A 20909-nucleotide genomic window follows, 5' to 3' on the forward strand; every position below is an offset into this window, starting at 1 on the left:
ATGAAAAGTTGAAAATTAGCTAGTTCTAGAAACGTTCCAAAGTGCATAATTAGGTGTGTAGTATTGTGCAAGTTTATGGAGTTTTACTACACTAATACTTGTCGTAGCTATTGTTCATTTTTACTATTAGGTCTATTAGTTAGACTAGTATTAGTAGTGATAGTTTAATTAATTATTGTTTGTTTGAATACATTAAGGTGAATAGTACTGCACTTTGAGGGTGATGGTAGTTAGTTGGTAATGAAACAATTAAAGCTTAGAGCTGTGTTAAACATTAGTTGAAATAAGAATGTGAAGAAACTAAAATTTCCTGTTATTTCTTATAAAGTTAAAAAATATATATATGTATAATGCAGCTATTCCTAATGTGTTTAATAGTTCACAGAGGTCAAATTGACACTAAACTATGTGTAGTCCTTAAAACTAATACTTGTAGCTAGCTATATGCAATTTTAGGGTGTAGCTACCATTTTCTGTGCTAGTTTTAATGTATATATAGCAGGTTAACTATATGTGTGAAGTTCATTTTTTTGAATGTAAGTTCAACACAAACTTTCAATTCAGTGAAGTTCTAATATTTCTGAATAATTATTTTAAGTATGTCATCATACAGTATGATAGTAACTGTATAGTAGGGACCACAAAGGAGAAGGCGTGGCCCACAAAATAATATCACCCAAAAGCCAGCATCAATTTTTCCTTATGACGATGAGGCAGTATTGGTGAGGTAAAACTCAGAGGCGGCGCAGCCACCTAAATTTTGCGGGGTCTGGGGGTCTAGCATAATGTTCCATGGCCTAGTTGTAAGTCCAAGACCAAAAAAAAAAGAAGGTCATTACCTGCTGGCTACCTGCTGCTTTCCTATACCAACTAGACTATATTTCCTAATTTATAACTACATAGTACATAGCTTGTTACACTGCTCCTCAAAGAATACTGTGACTGCTCTATTAGAGTATCTCGATCTTGACTGCTCTATTAGAGTATCTCGAATAATGCTATTGGATAATTTCAGGGGGGCTAAGCCCCTCCATAATTTTTTCACAGGGAATGCAGCCCCCCTTCTCCGTCGCCCCTGGTAAAACTAAGCCAAACAAGCTTTCAGATCGACCCGAAACGCTTTCAACGAGTTGCTACGGAATTTAATTTTTTTTTATTCAACGGAATTTTCTACTGACTGACTGAATAAGTAAGTAACTGACTGACTGACTGATGCCTTCAGACAAGCGCAACTCGATAACCGCTAAGGCTACGGGGTTGACTTTTTTCCAGGGCCAGATACTTTTTTTGAAGATATAAAGAAAATAAGATTAGAACATACAAATAAACAGTTAAACAATTAAATCAAAAGCTGAGTCTCTGGTTGATTTTTTTTCACTATTCGGCGTCGCTTCGGCCAGCAGGTGCTTTTTGGCATACCACAGGACGTACAATGCATTGTTCATGGACTTACCAGAGTCCTCCTTTGTGTCCCATTCATCTTTGTTGACAGGGAAAGGTGTTGATTTGGCGCGAGCACGTGATGACTTCCCTTTAAAACGGAAATCATCCGTATTTTTCATCGTGGCTATTTTGATTGCAGAGGTGCTTTTCAAGCAGTTCTTGATTCGTACTGCTGTGTAAAGGGTTGAACATAGCCTACAGCGAAGCGTAATGGATACTTCACTTTTCAGACGATAATTAATATGATAGGGGCGCGCGGAACGATTTTTTCTTTTGGTTAGCGTTAATTGTAGAGGTGCTTTTGGAACAGTTCTTGATTCGAAATGCTGTGTAACTGGTTGAACATAACTGACAACGAAGTATAATGGATACTTCACTTTTCAGACGATAATTGATATAGCTTGGGCGCGCAGTGCCGTTTCAGATGCGATATGCGTGGGTTCACCAGTCATAATAAAATTATTTATAAAAAGTTAAACAAGCTCACGAAAAAATTTGGAATTTTCAACTAGAGTAGGGACCATAGCACATCGATAAAAAGTACTGAAATCACTGTAAAACAATAAGAAGTGTTATATCCTTACTTGAGAATATCATGGACTACTCCAACTTGTTTCAGTACTTTTTATCGATGTGCTATGGTCCCTACTCTACTTGAAAATTCCAATTTTTTTGTGTGCTTGTAAGGTTGTGTGTAACATTTCAATAGTATCCAAAGAGATGCGAAAATTGACAAATAAATCATTCGTGTAATAGTCTTGGTGAAAAAAAAGGGCTATTTTTGTAGCTTTGCAAATTTTTGAATCACTTGGCAATAGCTAAATAGCTAATCTGTTGTACAATATTTGGTAGTGTTGTCCATAGAGGATTACGCCTGCTGAGCCTAACTACTTTGTTTAAATATACCCAACTAGCTAGCTAGTAGTAATACTTTAAACTAGATCCCATCCAAAAACAGCTTATAGCTGTAAAAAAAAAGTGCGCGTCCAAGTAAAGCAGAGTTAACTGCGACAAAAAGTAATGATATCATAATGCGGCCATGTGCGAGGTGTGCAAGTTGTAAAATTAATATTAGCAAATCAGATAATACAATGTTATTGTTAAAATGTTAATGAGAACTATGTGAAGCTGCTAGTTTTTAAGTGTGTGAGCATCTTCATAAATGCCACATAAATTTAATTCTCAATAAAGCAATGTGTATAGATTCTCTGATAGTAATAAATAGTTTGAGTTTGGCCACCTTTCCTTTGTTCGTAGCATTGCTGTATACAGGAAAGGTGGCCAAACTCAAACTATTTATTACTATCAGAGAATCTATACACATTGCTTTATTGAGAATTAAATTTATGTGACATTTATGAAGATGCTCACAAACTTAAAAACTAGCAGCATCACATAGTTCTCATTAACACTTTAACAATAACATTGTATTATCTGATTAGCTAATATTAATTTTACAGCTTGCACACCTCGCACATGGCCGCATTATGATATCATTAATTTTTGTCGCAGTTAACTCTGCTTTACTTGGACGCGCACTTTTTTTACACCTATAAGCTGTTTTTGGATGGGATTTCAATACTTTTTGTTAGAATAAGCAATGCACTGCTGATAACAGTAGGTGAGTTTCCATGGTTTTGACAGAAACCCCAAGATTATAGTGACAGAATATTAAAATATAACTGTAATTTTAGTGGCCAGGGCCGCCAACATTGGGGGTAACTGAGGTATTTTGCCCCCTACCACAGCCCGAAAGGGGCCACTTGAATACCTGTTTAAAGAAAGATCGATATACTCTAATAGAGCAGTCAGGATCTAGACCCTTCCTTGCCCCTGGGCCCCTCTTTAACTCTTTTCCCTTGGCCCTCTAATTTCTCTTGACGGCCCTGTTAGTGGCATGCAACTGCAGTCAACTAACACCCATTTTAACTAGTAAACCCTTAACAACACTTTGCCATTCATCTTGTACTGCATCGAAACGATCAAGATACTCTATTAGAGCAGTCACAAAACAGCTGTAACACAACAATCAATATTTAGCATAGTTACAACTTCTGCTAGCATCGGATTGTATAGTTCTAGCTACTTACAGACTTTACAATATAAAAATATGGTACTTGTAGAAATGTGACTGTTCTATTGGAGTATCTCGATCTACTTCAAGCATTGACTAATTCAAGTGAAGAAGCTACGCCCCTGCAAAGAGATCTTGTGAAATGAAATGAGAATAGTAAAGAAAAGGCAAGTATGTACAGAGACAATAGAGGGGCGCGTAATTATGTCCTGTTGTAAATAAACGCCTTTAAAATTTATATTACTACTAAATAAACGCACCAGAATAGGCTTGTGTGGCTGTTGCGAGGGCTGTTTTCTCCAAGGTTGTCTTATTACTTGTCTTTTCGTGTTGAAGAGATTTAGTCACAATTGGTGAGTTTAACTATACACATATTTGTGTTGTAAACAGGCGATTAGCACATATCATGATAAACATGTATTTGCCAGTGTCACAGTAGAGTCTCTCACGAAGTCACGATTATTACGAGACATTGGACCAGGATAAAAAATTTACTGCTATATTTAGAGGTTGTAGCGTTTTTATATCTTAATAAATAATCCCCCATGATCACTAATCACTAATAGTACAGTGAAAACTGGTCATTATTCAGGCCGTAGGGACAAAATTTTCTGACCTTGCATTTTAAAGAGGTGGCTGCATTATGCGGACTTAAAAAAAAGGTAAGAAGCATGCTGTTCTAACTGGCTATAGAGATGGATTTAGTGTATGACAGCGTATGAGACAGTGAGTGCTGGCAGCAAGCGGGCAGCCAATCTGTTAGAGCACCAAAAGCACTGTTTCAGACATAGGCAGTTGACTGTCAGCCCCAAGTGTAAAAAGTTTCACTATTGGTCTTTATAAGCTCCTGATGAAGAAAGTGATGAAGTCATTATCCATAGGATATATTTTTTAGAGTATCCATTTCAGTTCTACAATATAGTAGCTAAGCATAAGATGAACATAACACAGCATTCCAGTAGTTTAGTGGTGACCACAACACTGCCTGAGTTAAACTGTGGTGAGATTTGAGACTACCAGAAGCCCTGGAATTTCTTCAACACATGAAATGCCAAATATTTAATGCCTGGCTTTCATCCACAGTGGACCTGTCTTGGTGGCCACTTGTACAGAAGGGAAACAGCTGCCACACAGTCCTGCGAGCGAAACAGCTAGTTGCCACACCCCTTAATTATCAATTCGTAAAATCTTTAGCAAAATTGTGTGTGCGAGCAAGTGCGATGTGGCAGTGCCGTGTATATGGTTGCTGCCTAGCAGTGACACATCACAAGTATTTAAGTCACAATGCGTTACTGTATCATCCATCTAAATACTATCTCTGAATGTGTCGTTTTGTGTAGAGAGCAATCTTCCACAAGAAGTGACCTGCAGGTTTCAGTGTATATTGTTAACCATTAATATTGTTCACAATATTGTGAACTGTATGTACAGTGAAACCTCACTTAGTGGCCACCTCTTTAATAAGACCACCTTATTATATTGGCCACCTCTAGTAGGTCCCAAATATAGCAAAGCATTACTTATGACCTCATTAATAAGGCCACCTTGTTATTCAGGCCAAATTTTTGGTCCCACAGCTGGCCATATTAATGAGATTTCATTGTACTTATGTGAATTTTTATTTTTCGTAACTTTTCTTCAGGTTTACCGATGGGCACTATGAAGCATTGTTGACTGGTACGTGTATAATGTGGTGACTTGAAATGCTAAAACGGTACGTAGCATGTCTTGTATGTACATGTAATGTGTTGTAATGTGTCCACACATCCACACATCTTAGAAATAAATATAATTGTATTCTCTATAAATAGTCAGTTCCATTGTGCCACTGGGTCATAAGTTGGTTGAGTATGGATCATCCAGGACACTTGAGTCACATTTTGTCCTGGCCAAGTGGATCTCATCCACTGACAGAATATACGGGATCAGATCACGTGTATAAATTACGGTGGAACTTGTTTATTGCCACCTTCACTCATTCAGCAGGTAATAGTGTATAAATTCTCAATTGGAATTGGCTTTTCAAGAGTGGTTGTCTTTCTATACTAGTGGCCATTAAGATAGGTTGTACTGATAGAGTGTACATACTAGAGATGCAACAATATCCTCCACTTAGTGTCGTTTGATAGTGATGCAATGGAGACCATGTATTATTGCATTTAAATACTATACTATTATATTGCATCTCTAGCACATATTTATAACAGGAATGTTTGTTAACTATTTAGACATACTGGAGCCACACCCACTCATCTGGATTCTACAAATTGAGTCATACCAACTTGTTGTCATCATACTTACTCGTTACTCCCATTGTGTTTGGATGAATATAGATGCCGTCATGTGAGACTTGCTACCATGGCGGGCCACTGGAAAACATTTGCATAGCAGTTATATTACAGTCATTATTGTACAATTCTTACATTATTGTTGTGAAAAGTGTTTGGTATTCATGTGTCTCTTCTGTATGTTGTAATTACATGTGTAATTTTGTGTGGGGTACTATATAATGCAATAATGCATGGTGACAATTGTATTAGGTGATTTTGCACACTTCCTTTTAAGCAAGCTACACGTGCTAATTACTCACAGCTTGTGTCAACAACTGGTAACTGCAGTTGTACTCTTGTGCCATTCTTTAAGCCGTGCCCTTAGAGGACAAATTATGTGGGGCGACTAATTTCAAAACGAAGGATGGTATGCAGCACCATAGATTATATCTATGGACTATAATCTATGGCAGCACACTTCTTGGTGGCTATATGTACTGATTAACTACATAGAACGCCAGTTCATCAATACCTAGTGACCGCAGTTGTGCTCTGCGTCATTCTTTAAATTCCGAGTAAAATTCTTAGAGATCAAATGACGTGGGGGCGACTAAATTCAAATTTCAAACTAGCCATTCTCGAAAACAAATGTTTCAATCTGAACGAAACTTTTAGAACAGTTTAAAGATACATTGCCCTACATGCCAAGCGAGTATTGCGGAAAACAACAATCTGGGATTTGTATTTGGGCTCTAGGTCGACTGAGGACGACTGAAACTTCGTTTGGTGCTGAAATCACGACTGTAGGGTAATCATGTATGGTGAAATCGATGATGTGAATCTTGAGGTGATTGAGTGAATACTGAAGCGATAACAGGGCGATCAATGTTCGGAATGCACAAAGGAACGCAAGGCATACAGCTGCGGTTGCGTCTAACCGCATGCGATTAAAAAAAATGAAACTTCCCCTTTGATGTCGGCAACCTCGATCACGAAACAATCAGCATGGATTTGCTTCACTGCTTGTGTGGTAGTTACTAGTGACACGATGAGTTCAACTCCAGTGTTTCAGAAGGATAGCGTAAGTGACGGGTGGATTACAGGAAGGCCGAATTTGACAACGTTCGTTCTTGTAAAATCCACACGTAGTGGTCGCGTCATTTATTGTCTGCGGCGCGCGTTTCTACTTTACTGGCCGCGCGACTCACTACCGTGAGTCTTGATAACTATTGTACTAGTTCAATCATTGATCTTGATGATCACCATCTCATTCTCATTGATCATTGTATTTATCTTGTTGATTATCAACTTGATTGCTGTTAGTGTGTCATCTTGATCACTAAAGTACAACTATAGCTCAATGTCAAGTTGATAGTTTCATTACCAACCAGCTGATCATTAATAATAGGGAAGTACCCTGACGGTGTAGTGAACATGTCTCGTTAACCACAAAACATATAATCAACTAATTTAATCAGATAATGACAATAATTGCGGGTAAATACAATCTAGTTATAACACAAGAATTTTTCTACAATCACCAAAACCCAATTTCCAACTTTACGTCACATCCTCTTCTTCTTCTCTTCTTATTAACAACTTGTTGTAGTGATGTAATCTCTTTGTTGATGTCCTCAGGGTAGGAGGGTAGCCATAGGTCTTCTAATGAATTATTGTCCTTGAGGGCATCCAGGATCAGTTGTGAGGTTTGTCCAGTAATTGGGTTACAATGCATATACAGCTCCCTCAGGGTATTGTTAACAGACAGCACATCACAGATCACACCACACACATCATCAGAAATGTTGTTACCCCATATTACCAGCACCTTCACTGTTTTGTTCTCCCTCAGTGACGAGAACACCTCCATCACCCATCTTGCAGTGGAGTAGTTGTTATAGACCATGCCCAGTCTCTCTATCACACATGAAGGATGTGTTAGTACGGTGGTGAAGAAGTGTGGTGTTTCCCCAACAGCTTCGTTATGGCCAATATCCAACACTTTCACTTTACAGGTGATGACGATATCGCTGAGGGAGCTGTCTGAGGATGATGAGATATCATTGTTGTGCAACCTGAGTTCTTCTATTGTGATGTTGGAATGGTGTAGACTACGTTGTAGTATTCGGAGTCCGTGATCTCGAATATGGCAGCTGTCCAAATTAAGCTTCTTCCGGTTTCTACAAGATGAGCAAGTTAAGAATGTTGTTAGATCTTCTAAGTTACTAGGTGATAGAGTAGTTCCTGATAAGCTGATTATTTTATTTCGAAAGTCTCCCTCGATAGTTTTACAAGTTGAAATATCGCCAGCCTCGTGAAAGATTCTGTAGAAGCGAAACCACCGCAGTTTATCTTCGAGGAATTTATCGTCGATGGTGATCGTCTCGTTTCCACTTCGAAGGAACTGCTTGAATGATGGGCTTTGTCCACTGGTAAGTGCCACATAGAAATTGAACATATTGTAATGAATATCACTCCAGAAATACTCTTCGAGAATGAAACGCTGTTCGTCGGATGGAGCAATAGCCATGTAGTGAGCGGCAAGAAACTCCTGCACCGAGAAATGGATGAAGTTAAAGGAGCAAGTTTTACTCGTCGAACCAACATACTCCACACCTTGAAGGAGACCAAATCCACTAGGATGGTCAGAAATTGCAGGAAAATGTTCCTTGATCTCAGCCAGTGAGAATACTAGCTGGTTTTTGTTTAAAGCTTGGTAGGCAAGTTGTGATAGCTGTTTGATGAAATTTCCATGAGGCTGTGGTAAGCCATTAAGATCACCAATCTCTTTTTGCAAAAGTATTCCTGACTTAGCAAGATTTCTACAAATGGTGAGGCATATAAACAACTTGTACAGGTCAGAGGAACGAGTCGGGAGAGTAGCCTGTTGTTGATAGATGAACATAAGGATTGTCATATTGAAGGGAACAAAACACAGACTAGCAATGGTGGGGTGAGTGGTAAGATATTTGCTAAGATGTGAGATTTTCTCTTCTTGTCGCTCTAGTGATTGTTGAATGAAATTAATTTGGTCTTTTTCAGAGAAGCCTAATATCTCTACCTGACAAAAGACATTGTTACGAAGATGCGTTGAGGCATGAGGACGAGAGGAGACCACTATGGCACTAGCTGGTAATACTTTATGTTGCAACAGACAAGCAATGAAACTGTTTTGTCTCAAGTTAGCTGGCAATTCATTGTAACCATCAAGGAGAATAGTAACAGATTTTCCACCATTTTGTAGTAGGTGAGATTCAGCTTCCTTGTCCTGGTTGTAGAAATGGTGGACAAGACACTTGAGTGATTTCATCTCCTGTACAGCAGGATCTCTGAGGTGAAGAAGAAACAGAAAGCTAGTGTTCGTCAATAATTTATTTCTGGCCCAGAGGTATGAAATTTGCTTCAGTAACACTGACTTTCCTATGCCAGGGGATCCTTCTACTAAGAGGGTACGTGGTTGTTCAGTTACTGTACTGGCTGACTGTTCTAATTGGGAGAGAACCTCTTGCAGATCTTTAGTAGTTTTACTACTAGTTGATGAAAGGTATTGTTCAATTTTACTTTTCACTGTAGCTGAAGCCATATCAGTAGTCTCTTCCTTAGATTGTCGACCTTCTTGACGGACCAGGACAAGTGGTGGAATGAAGTGCTTAGGTTGTTCAGGTGACCACTGGTCATCTTCAACAAGGAAGCTTGTTTTGGTGTGGTAGGTCTTCAAGTAAGAAGAGAATTCAACATGTCCTGCCGTGACATATGTAATGTTACTGATTTTAATATTTATTACAGCCTACCTGTCAAGAGTTTGATAGCATCATCCAGTTTACCCCAAGTTGGTTGGTAAACACACTTAAGCCATTTCCTCACCATTTCTGTACAACCTTCAATTGATCGGTTAGCATTGTCTTTAGAAATGATATCAATGTCATGTTCTTCTAACCCAAGGATTGAACCAAGAGTCTTCCATTGAGCTGCAAACTTTGGAATCACACTTATGTTTAGGTCACACCAATCTGGTTTATCATCCCCTTGGGAAACAAGTGACAAGGGAACACTAAACGCATTATTGTTACAAATTTTGGAGAGATTAGTATATATCTGGTAGAATTTATTTTTGGCGAAGTTATCTGGCGTGTCAACCCCTTCCGGTTTGCGAAGGGACAGCCGCGCCAGACTGGCTATCTGTAAAATTATTTTGCGAGCTTTTAATTAACTGAGCCCGCCTCTAAATGTAACTTAAAAAGTCTCTGTGTTGGGGAGGGTGACGCAAGACAAGACTAATCCACCTCTATCGAAAATCGTATGTTACTATTAGTAATATAATTGTTCCAACGCTTACTTGATTTCCCATGAGGTATGGTGAAGTCGACGGCCATTATAGTACTGATGAAAGTGTTTAGTGATCAGCGCGGTACATAGTAGTAGTGTTACCTACCTACGCAGCCTCAGTGATGGATATTACTATTCACTAGATAACACTTTCTATACACTCCAGGAAGTCACTGTGGTCAAATCCTTATACCTGCCACACCTTTCGTAAAATGCCACACCCTTTCCGTAACGCATGCGTAATGAACCACGTGAGGTTTTGAATGAAGTGCAGCATGATGCAGCTGATACGTCACATACTTGAATTATCTGATAAGGTGAGAGCATTGCAAAAAATCATTTAACGATGTCTCCATTAGTGTTTTAACTCGAGGAAGGTGAGACCATGAAGTGTTTGAAAGTAGTGATTCGAACTTACTCACAGTAATGCTGATTCTTCGTGCCCCACCACTGCTCATGTCTTTAGTGGCTGTCCAACTGCATTATCTCAGGGTAGGTACACTTATCGACATGACTTGGTACTTCAGTCTTTGTTCACCTACTTCATCAAAATTTTTACCAATTTGCCATTTATTCGTGTCTATGCTGACCTTCCCAATTTGCAAGCCAGTGAGTCACCTTTGTCTACTATTCCAACAGGGGTGATGGTGACCCCTTATAGACCAGACATTGTTATACACAATACCATCGCTTCCAGTTTGTTGTTATTTGAACTGATGTGTCCATTAGACAGTGCCCACCATCTTAGAGAAGCTAGATCTCGTATGCAAGATAAAATCGAGTACCACCAAATACTATCGGAACTAGATTGGCTAGATATTACCAACTATTATGAGACCCTTGAGATCAGTGTGCTAGGGCATTACCATCAATATTCTGTTACCAACACTTACAATGCACTCCGTTTTGTTGACCAGGTTTTGTCTATTACCAAATCCTCAGTGAGACAACTACTAGATGATGCCTCAAAGGTGTGTGTTGCAGCATCCCAGAGAATTTTTATGACAAGAGATTGCAGGGAGTGGCTGTGTCCAACCTAGTACTTGCATAATCATTGTAGTCCTAATTTTTACTTGTATGTTATACATGTAGTTACTGCATAGCCTTATATATCTATAGGTCATTTTTTTCCACCCTTGCCATGCCCACACTGGGTTCATTTGCAAACCAGTATTTTGTGGTCACATGAGACCGAGTTTTTTGTGGATTTGTATGTCTTCTCATTATTTATTAATAATGGTCTCAATCAATCATGGTGACTATAACATAATTAATTTTATGCTAAACCAGCAGGCGCGTAGCTAGCTTTCTGGATTGCCTGGGCACAAGGTTCAACTGTCCCCATGCAAACTATTTAACAAGAAATGGGAGCCCATCTCTGTGGACTCTTTATTATTACACATTTGCTTTCGAAAAACTGTTTAAAAGTGCATACATGTACCTAACTAGCTACTGTACACTGCTGTTTATGCAGCTTGAATAAACTAAGATAGTACTGAATGAAAAATATAGGAGCTAAATCTAAACAGTGATGGACTAACTTAGCCTCCAACCCCACCAGTATCAGAATTCTTTTACACTCTTCTGCATGACACCAGCAGCCGGCACTTTATGGGCATGATACTTCATTAGTGACAACTCCAGCCTCAACATCGACTCTCTTTCACTCTTCTGTCTTCTCTACTTCAGCGCTTTAGCATACCAACATTGAAAAAGCTTGAATAAACAATGATCTTCCTGCCTTAGTCCTGCCTCCAGTGTACCACAACCAACTGGGAATTGGCTTTTGTCCATCTTACCATTAGACGTCTAACAGTACTGTTGTCCACGGAGTGGTTCCACCAAATTGCAACACATGTTTGACCTCGTGTTTAGTTGACTCTCAACCCGTGCTCAAATCTTAAAATGTTATCACGTGATGCTGGGCATTACATAGAAGTTTACTAAATTGACGGATGAATCCGGCAAACTCAAGTATAGGTGATTTTTATGATACTATTATGGAAAGTAAAACAAGACGTGTATTTTAGTGTGCATTAATTACGAGCGCACCCTGGCGGACGCCGCTACTACCAGGCTCATTATCTGGGCACCAGCAATGATCGCGCAGGCCTGTTCCCGTGCAGGCCCGGTGTAGCTACACTTCTGTAAACCAGTAAACCGAGATCTCTAGAACTTTCAAGTTGGATTTATTAAACATGTGGCTATGTTCTATACCATATGCGTATTTCGTACCATACGCGTATGGTACATACCATACGCGTATACGCGTATGGTTATACCATACGCGTATGGTACAAGAATGCGTACCATACGCGTATGGTATAGCAATCCCATACCATATGAGTATATAGTTTGAAATACTATTAGCTATACAATAACAGGTATGATTCTAGCTAGCCACAGTGGAGCACAATCATGTAAGCTAGGAATTTATATCTCAGCTAGCTATAGGTTAGGCTGAAGGTGGCGCTGCTGTGTTACAAAGACAAACAAAGTAACCAATACAAAGACAAACAAAATATGTTAATCATGTGATCGCTACTAAAAATCTCTCATGCATGTGGTAGCTACCTTTCTGAGATCAAAATGCTCTTTAGTCTCTGTGTACTTGCGGTAAATCTTTCAAGTCTGTAGTAATGTTAACGGGATCCGGTCTTAAAATCTCTGAAGACTCTGAAGTCCTGGCTAAGCTTTGCCAGAAGTACAAGGAAGCAGTTCCTGACCGTATCATCAGGGAATATGGTACAGAATTGTATGAAGATATTATGAATGACTCAACTGCAGAAAGCTATGTTATAAAGTTATTGAGAGAAGAAAACCCAGTAGTAGCCAATCTTTTGATAGATTACTTTGAGATTCATAAACAGAGTAAGTATATTGCTGCATGCTGCACAATACTTTAACACTTTAAAATTATTTTTGTATAGGAGCAACTGGTACAATTTGGTACCCTTCAAATGAGTCTTTTGAGGATGCGGATAATAAATTAGGTTAGTTTGTAAAGCCCACACACATACGCAACAAATCTAAAAGTAGCATGCCTATATATATATTTTTATATAATATATATTCACATTTTCCTGATGCACATACACTTACAAATGTTTTGCTTACAGCTGTCAAACAAGAGGAAGAACCCACCAGAAATGTTGCCAAGAACTGCACCAGTAAGCAAGCTTATTGTTTATCTATTTGTCTTATTATGTATGGCTGTTCAAACAGAAGAACAATTAGAAAGAATACGTAGGCTTCCAGCACAGTGGCTTTTGGAGGCTAAAATTGGCCATTACAAACTATTTGATAAATCATTCCTCTCTCTAATTCTTAGAAATGCATGGGTTGCTGATGAGGTAAGAAAATTCTGAAGTTTTATGTTGTGTGGACACTGGTGGCACTACAGGTTATATCTGCATACATTGGAGCTGTGGTTAAATCAAACAATCTAGTAAGTTATCATATATCATTAGATAACAGCATGTGATATGGTGTTGTACACCTGCATCCTACACTCATACTGATTATCATTTGTATTGCAGCAAGATAAAGTTAAAGTGATGGATGTGACTACAGCCAATAGAGTTTGTAAAGGCCGTTATTTTAATGATGACAAAAAGCTGCTGAAGGTACAGTAAAATATTTTATAGTCCTTGTATCTCATTTTATATTTATGTTTTATGTGCATAGTTTTTTATACCGGAGTATGAAGTAGTGATTGGTGCATGTCTGGAAGACAGAAACCACTGGGTTTTACTGGTAGGCATTGTTGCTATATATTTGTATATAATAAGCAATCGTGAGGTACACTAAACTGCATGTTGCATAATTTACAGATGTTCGAGGAAAAGTCATCTACAATTACTTATGTTAATCCAAAAGGTGAAAAAAGCTCTACCATATCTTCACTGGAGCGGAGATGGAAGTGAGTACATTAAATTATTTGGTAAATATTAAATGCATTTGTAATTGTGCAGCCAATTTTCAAGTTACCAGTTTTTATCAGAAAAAAGCAAAAAATTGTATAAATGGAAGGTTATAACCAAGTCGCACTTTAAGCAGAGGGATACTTCATCATGTGGAGTTTTTGTTATGAGAGTAAGCGCCAAAGTTTTGTTTGTGCATACATGTGTATAATAGTATGTAATACTATGTATAGCTTTTCATGCACAACATACTAGTTATTGTATGCAGCTGACATGCAATATACTTATATCGCGAACAAATATGAAATCCATTATTTTCAGTTTGCAGAATCCTTGCTATTAAATGAGGCATTGCCTGAAGAAATGAAGCAGATTTATGAGTTAAGACAAAGAATGGCAGAGAAGTTAATTGAACTATCTGGTAAGCTCACTATTTTCTTTTAACCAATGCACCCATGACATAAATAAAGCTGTACATTTGAATAGCTTGAAAGTTTGACAATGTATACATGCACGCATTAACTTTTAATTCTTTCTTGTTGTATAGACCCACTCGGTACATACTGTCATGCTTGTGGATGGGAAGATGGAGGTGTTTGGGTAGGTGCACTCTATAATATTATAATATAATGCATAAGGACATGCACCAAATGGATACATGTGTCAATGATTGTTCATGGGCTACAATATGCGCATGATTATTTCAGTCTTACTTGTATGCTGCAGGTCCAGTGTGATGAATGTGACTGGTGGTACCATTTACCATGTGTAAATAAGAAGCTGAAGAAGATGTGCGTGGCAGATGAAGATGCAGAGAGAATCAAGTTTACTGGACCCTGTTGCACAGCTGATGGCAACTACAGGGTTCAGTTATAAGTATACACATGCATTATTATCTGCAAGTCTATGCATGCACATCAGTCTGAACTTATATATAGCTATATACTTCATTGTAATAGATTTGTTTTGCTTATACTTGTGTTTTGTTGTTGTAAGTGTTTCATTGCTGTATTTACTAATGTTGTGCACATACTGTATATTGTGGTAAATAAAATAATTTAGTCTGAATGTATAATTATGGCTTATAGGTTGCATGCATGCATGCATGCATGCTATAATTTATAAAATTTCAGGTTTCCGAGTCCACACTTACAGCAATATATATGTATAGGAAGATACCACACAACCTTTACATGCTCTGCATGGGATTTTTAGTCACTGGCCATGGAAACAGACAAAGTAATTAAATAGTGTACAAAACTTCTCTAGAGTGTGAGTGCACCACACAAATTACAATGATGCAGTGCGTGGTGAGAGCAAAAAAATGCAAAGGTGTGGTGTGTGATTACTTAGAATACAGTACATGATTATGTAATGAGTACCAACATAGCTTAGTGGATGGTAAAAGTTTCAATTTGTGTGATCCACTTTAACTGGCTAGTCTAGTTTCAATTTGTGTGATCCGGCTAGTCTCAATAAGATCCACTTTTAGAGTGGATCTTATTGATTATAAACTCTGCCATTCTAAATCATTTATAAGACTAGCCGGTATGCCATGAATAACAAATTTAGCTGAATGTCTGAATTTTTCAATTTTGTTGATATAGTGAAGATGTGGATACCATAGCTACTGTGCATCCGCATCCTATATGATTGGTACCACCAATAATGATGAGCTTTTGATATGAGGTAGACAATTTTTGAAATTTCTGTGTAAAATCCCAGTGTATTGCTTGCCTTTTTGAAATATGCTCTAGTTACCCATTGCAATCTTTCATTTCTAGTTATAGCCATCCCAGTATTTCGCTACCTAAGGTATTTGTCCCGTTTCAATCGAAGATTTAGTTTCGCTCAGGTTCTTAACCTATAGTGGTGCATGCGTGTAAGTGATGGAAAGGATACTCCAGAAGTGAGTAAATATGGCCATACGCATACGGTACGTACCATACGCGTATGGTATAGCCGTACGCGTATGGTACATACCGTACGCGTACGGTACGAAATTTCGTACCATACGCGTATGGTACAAAATACGCATATGGTATAGAACAGCTACATTAGACTGGTCACTTTGTACATTTGTGCACAAAAGACACATTTGGAGGTTGTCAAGTACACTGGTTTAGACAAGTGACCTTATTACACAGTGACCTTCTTAAACAGGTAGCTAATTAGACAGGTCACTTTTGTATACAAATGACGCATTTGGGGGTTGTCAAGTTGACTGGTTTAGAGAAGTGACTCTATTACACAGTGACCTTATTAAACAGGTTACTACATCAAGGCCGGAGGAGACGGTCCGGTTGGTCAGGCCTGAACCGGACCAATAATCTGGAGTTGAACCAACTAGCTGACTAGCTCGAACTAGCTACATTACTCTCATGCAATCTTTGGACGATCACATCTACATGTAGCTACGTACATTTTACAGATGTTATTGAAAATGCATGACACGAGTAGTTACCTAGTTTCTCAGCCTAACTAAAGCACAGAACTACACGTATAGTACCTCCAATTACCTTACAGTGCAGCATTGCATTCGTATCGTTTTGTACAGAAATGATTGTGGGTTCAACGTACAGTATCTCGTGTGCTGACAGTTGGCATTTATCACGTGTAAGGCAGGTGCCTTCTTTGATTCTAAACCAACACACTTATATCACAATTTAATCTTCATAAAATAATCATTAGCATCCTTGGCTTGTCTCTCTTGGCTTCCTTTACTGGGCGAAGGGCTGGCAGTGACAAACCAGATGACTCATTCCTCGGCAAGAAGCTGCACACTCATACATTACATGGTGGCCATCTGGATGAGATGTTGAGTAGAAATCACTCCTCTTCAACTATCCACTCGTCCTGTCGAGATACCGAGCAAACTCTCAGTCTCACCCACATTGCGCCATTTTCGAATGCTGATTGGTCTCGTGACTGTCCACCAGTATATTTACGTAATGATCCGTTCACTTCATACAAACCAGTATAGTAGTATACAGCTGTGTAGCATTTTATTGTAGCTGTGTGAATTCACTGTATAGTAATTATATCCTAGCTAAAGGGAGCCATGCTGCATGGTAGTCTGGCGCCGCCCGCCCCTTCGCATAAAGTAAGGGTCTGGTGAAATACAGATACTAAATCATTTCTAGCGCCCAGATTCGGCGCTAGCCAATTAGTGCATGCCAATGACGTTCATACAGAAATCGCCTTGGCAACACAATGCTTTTGTTCGAATTGAAGTGCAATTATCTGACGTAACAAGCATTACGTGCACTGTCTAATTGAATTCCTTTTGAAATGATTAGGTATTTGTATTTCTCCAGACCCTTACTTTTTGCGAAGGGGCGGGCGACGCCAGACTAGCTGCATGGGTTACCTGTGAAATTGGGGGGAAAGTTGCAATTTGCTAGCTAGTTTTACTTTAAAATTTAGCATCAATTTTAAATTTTAAGGCATTTTCAAACCTTTAAATTGCAAAACTTCTGCAGCTCTTAGGGGTTGCACCTCCAGACCCCCCTTGAACTTCTAATTGCTAGCTATAACTAAATGAACCATACAGCAAGTTTCATGCTGTGTCCCCTGCCGTAGCTATGTCAGGTCTACAATTATACATAGTATAGAAAGTCTGAAGAACAACAGATAGACCTGAGCATATTTATATAGCTAACTAGCTGTGAAATATCACTAAAATTGCATATCTGAGTGTCTAATTTTCAAACATTTCCTGTGGGGGCATGCCCCCAGACCCACTGTGCAACAGCTCCTCTCTCATTGGCATGTATACAGTAGCAATTTCAACATTATAGTCAGTGGCCTGACCAACCCAATTTTCCCTCCTCCGGCCCTGTACATTAGACAGTTGACCTTATTACACAAAGCAATTTCTCCATAGGTGCCTGTACGTCCTCCAAATAACACAGCCATCTTGTTATCATCACATCATTATTGACAAAGTCCAAATGAATATCACAACATTTGAATTGAGTTCCAATTTAGGACACAACAAATTATCTGTTTTTTTTTTAATTTTCTTTTGTAAAACCTGAGGTTATGTGTTAATGAAACTCTTCAAATATAAACCATATTATTTCTCATTAGTAGAGGTGTGCTGATATGACTTTTAGCTGATATTATATTAGACAATATCAAGGACATAGTTATACCTGGGCACAAGCCATGACAACCACTGCTGGTGCCCAGGCAGCAAGCCTGGTAATGGTGGTGTCTGCCTGGGTATATACACTCATACAAAATAATATACAGACTAAAAATGCATTCAAAACAAAAGCCAATTCTTACCATAGGCCAGTCATGGATAGGAACGTACAGGAGGAGCCGTGGGTAATGGTGTCTGTACATGTCTTACTGGAGGTGTACATGTGTGCTACAGTAGCTATAAGATACATGTGTGCACTTTCAGACAAAGTGAATGTGTAATAGAGAATACAAAACAATGGACTCACATTCTTGTTAAATAGTCTGCATGGGGCCAAGGCTATCCTATCCTGTGTCTAAAGTGTCAACATTTGACATCACATGAATTGCTTGCAGACAGGTGACCATAAATATGTTTACAAATTATACATATTAATCAAGACTCACGATAGTGAGTTGCATGGCCAGTAAAGCAGAAATACACACCCCACACAATAAATGACACAACCACTACACATGAGGAATTTACTAGAGCAAACATTGTCAAATTCGGTTTGCCTGTAACTCACTAGTCATTCTTTCTGAAACTCTAGAGTTAAACTCATCATGTTACTAGTAACTACCACACAAGCAGTGAAGCAAATCCACATTGACTGTTTTGAGATTGAGATTGCCGACATCAAAGGGAAGATTTTGTTTCATTTTATACAGTTAGACACAACCGCATGTGTGGTCCCTTGCATTCCTTTGTGCATTTCGAACATTGATTTCCTACTATCGCTTCTAGGGACCAGTCTATTTTGCTTTTTTTTCCACCTATTTTTCTTTCCAGCAATTCTTTTATTTTTCACCTATTATGCTCCATATTTTGCTCAAGAATCATAAATTTTGCTCAGCACTGATCTTTGTTAATTGAATATTTCCAATTGCAAAGCTACAGTTTCGCCTTAAAGTGACTGTTCTATTAGAGTATCTCGATCAGCAATTACTTCTAACAAGTAAAGCAAGAAGCTAGCTAATATTGCTTAACATGTGTGACTGTTTTATTAGGGTATCTTGATTGTCACCTATTGTTCCTGTAACAATTAGCTATGCATTGTTGGTATTTTAGCGCGTCTGACTGTTCTATTAGAGTATCTCGATCTTTTGTGCAATTTTTATGTCCACTTCACAAAAATTGCACCTATTATGCCAGCATTTTGCTCATTGCTTTTACCCACCCATTTTGCCAAAAATTTGCTGGGGAAATCGACGGGTCCTTAATCGCTTCCATATTCTGTCAATCGCTTCAAGATTCACATCATCAATCAGAGGCGTAGCTAAGGGGGGGCAAGGGGGGGCATTTGCCCCCCATCACTAAATGATTTTTTTAAAACCTCGTCACAAGTTTACCAGTATTAAACTGACACGCAAATGACTGTAAATTATGTACACTACTACGCGGTATCACTAGGGGTTGCAAGTGAATGCGCACACACAACATTCAACTCGGTCGTGAATCCACCGGACGAAAATATTAGAGACATACTTCTATATTTAGCCTAGATTACTCGCGTGATAGAACATTTTTGAATCTAAAAGGAGTGACCCGCTTCTCCGCGGCAGGAATCACAACTCACAAGTGACAAAGGAGACCCAAGCTTGAGGAGACCAGATGACGCTACGAACCTACTGCCTACGAGGTGATAAAGTGTTAGCTAAATAGATGTACCAAGTTTATTTTATCGAGTTTTTTTCCCGGGCTGGATGTACTTCCCTTGCGTACCACCCCCAGCACCTAGGAGCAAGTGTGCTGGACAACTGAAAGAGGGACAACTAGAAGTCCATATGGCCCATTTCCGGGGAAGCATTGTTGGAAGGATGGATCGTGTTCCCAGATGCACATTGTAGCAGAACGAAGCAATGAAAATTTTATCGAGTCGATCACACTGGACCTTTGTACGTACGGCAGTGCAGTCTGTTTTTACTTGCCTGCATTAAAAAGCAGTTAAAATAAATAAATAAATAAATAAATTTGTCAGCCAGTCAGGTGGATCAGTCAAGCTTACAAGTTCTGCTAGCAAGACAGGTGGGATTTTGTGCGATACATGGCATTTGAATTTCACCGAGTGAAGTGAGTGAATACGTCATCCTGTCAGCAGTGTGCTAGGACTGCAGCATAGGCTGTGGCTAACGTAAAGTAACTTGTATTTGCACTAAAGTATTAGCTCTACCGGACTGTGGATGAATTTGTTGGAGTACAGTTGTGGCACGTGCGATGATGCTCGACGAATATAGCTACCTCGATTGGAAGCAGTCAGTACTGAAATAGTTATGTAGCTAGTTATTTAAGCTGTAATAATACAACACCGTATGTTGGCTAGCCCACCATTGGGTCATTAGCCTTTTTTTGGAATCATGAATGATTTTGAGTGTTTCGTGGGGGCATGCCAGCCCCTCCATCACCCTCTGGCTAGCTACGCCCCTGTCATCAATTGCACCAAACATTATTACCCTACAATCATAATTTCAGCACTGAATGAAGTTTCAGTCATTCTCAGTCGGCCTAGAGACAATATACAAAACCCATATAGTTGTTTTTCATAATACTTGCTTGGCATGTATGGCAAAGTGTCTTTAAACTGTTCAATTTTTTTTCTGCTGGGCAGGCAGTGTTTACTGATTATGTCCAGGGGGAAAATTAAGTGAGGTAGGGATCACAAGGGGGAACATATGTACAATTGT

The 20909-nt window shown here is 38.9% G+C and overlaps 3 protein-coding genes and 1 long non-coding RNA gene across 5 annotated transcripts in view; 3 read left to right on the forward strand and 1 right to left on the reverse strand.

The window, feature by feature from the left end:
• The window catches only part of LOC136247593 (uncharacterized), a 56130-nt gene that overhangs the window by 19337 nt on the left and 15884 nt on the right, over positions 1-20909 (forward strand). The window lies entirely within an intron of this gene.
• Positions 3753-6011, forward strand: LOC136246255 (uncharacterized). Its single transcript, XR_010696337.1, has 3 exons — positions 3753-3870; positions 5160-5231; positions 5746-6011. It is a non-coding gene; the product is annotated as an uncharacterized lncRNA (long non-coding RNA).
• LOC136247591 (nucleotide-binding oligomerization domain-containing protein 1-like) lies at positions 7225-10332 on the reverse strand. The gene is made up of 3 exons (XM_066039353.1): positions 10124-10332; positions 9579-9812; positions 7225-9528 (listed from the first exon to the last, which is right to left on the reverse strand). The coding sequence occupies exons 1-3, from the start codon at positions 10158-10160 to the stop codon at positions 7325-7327; spliced, it is 2475 nt and encodes an 824-aa protein (XP_065895425.1). The 5' UTR covers positions 10161-10332; the 3' UTR covers positions 7225-7324.
• On the forward strand, positions 12570-15104 carry LOC136247592 (uncharacterized). Its single transcript, XM_066039354.1, has 12 exons — positions 12570-12984; positions 13044-13106; positions 13233-13283; positions 13339-13466; positions 13517-13561; positions 13653-13739; positions 13801-13869; positions 13947-14035; positions 14088-14208; positions 14358-14457; positions 14584-14636; positions 14763-15104. The coding sequence occupies exons 1-12, from the start codon at positions 12753-12755 to the stop codon at positions 14910-14912; spliced, it is 1188 nt and encodes a 395-aa protein (XP_065895426.1). The 5' UTR covers positions 12570-12752; the 3' UTR covers positions 14913-15104.

The sequence above is a fragment of the Dysidea avara genome, chromosome 2 (genome assembly GCF_963678975.1).
Source record: "Dysidea avara chromosome 2, odDysAvar1.4, whole genome shotgun sequence".
NCBI classification, from domain to species: Eukaryota; Metazoa; Porifera; class Demospongiae; order Dictyoceratida; family Dysideidae; genus Dysidea; species Dysidea avara.

Coding starts and splice junctions, on each gene's coding strand:
- LOC136247591 (XM_066039353.1), bottom strand. CDS start 10,160: ATGGCCGTCGACTTCACCATACCTCATGGGAAATCAA. Junction 9,813..10,123: donor CATACCTCATGGGAAATCAA/GTAAGCGTTGGA, acceptor TTGTTTCCCAAG/GGGATGATAAACCAGATTGG. Junction 9,529..9,578: donor TGCTATCAAACTCTTGACAG/GTAGGCTGTAAT, acceptor ATGTCACGGCAG/GACATGTTGAATTCTCTTCT.
- LOC136247592 (XM_066039354.1), top strand. CDS start 12,753: ATGTTAACGGGATCCGGTCTTAAAATCTCTGAAGACTCTGAAGTCCTG. Junction 13,284..13,338: donor TGTTGCCAAGAACTGCACCA/GTAAGCAAGCTT, acceptor CTGTTCAAACAG/AAGAACAATTAGAAAGAATA. Junction 13,870..13,946: donor GAAACCACTGGGTTTTACTG/GTAGGCATTGTT, acceptor CATAATTTACAG/ATGTTCGAGGAAAAGTCATC.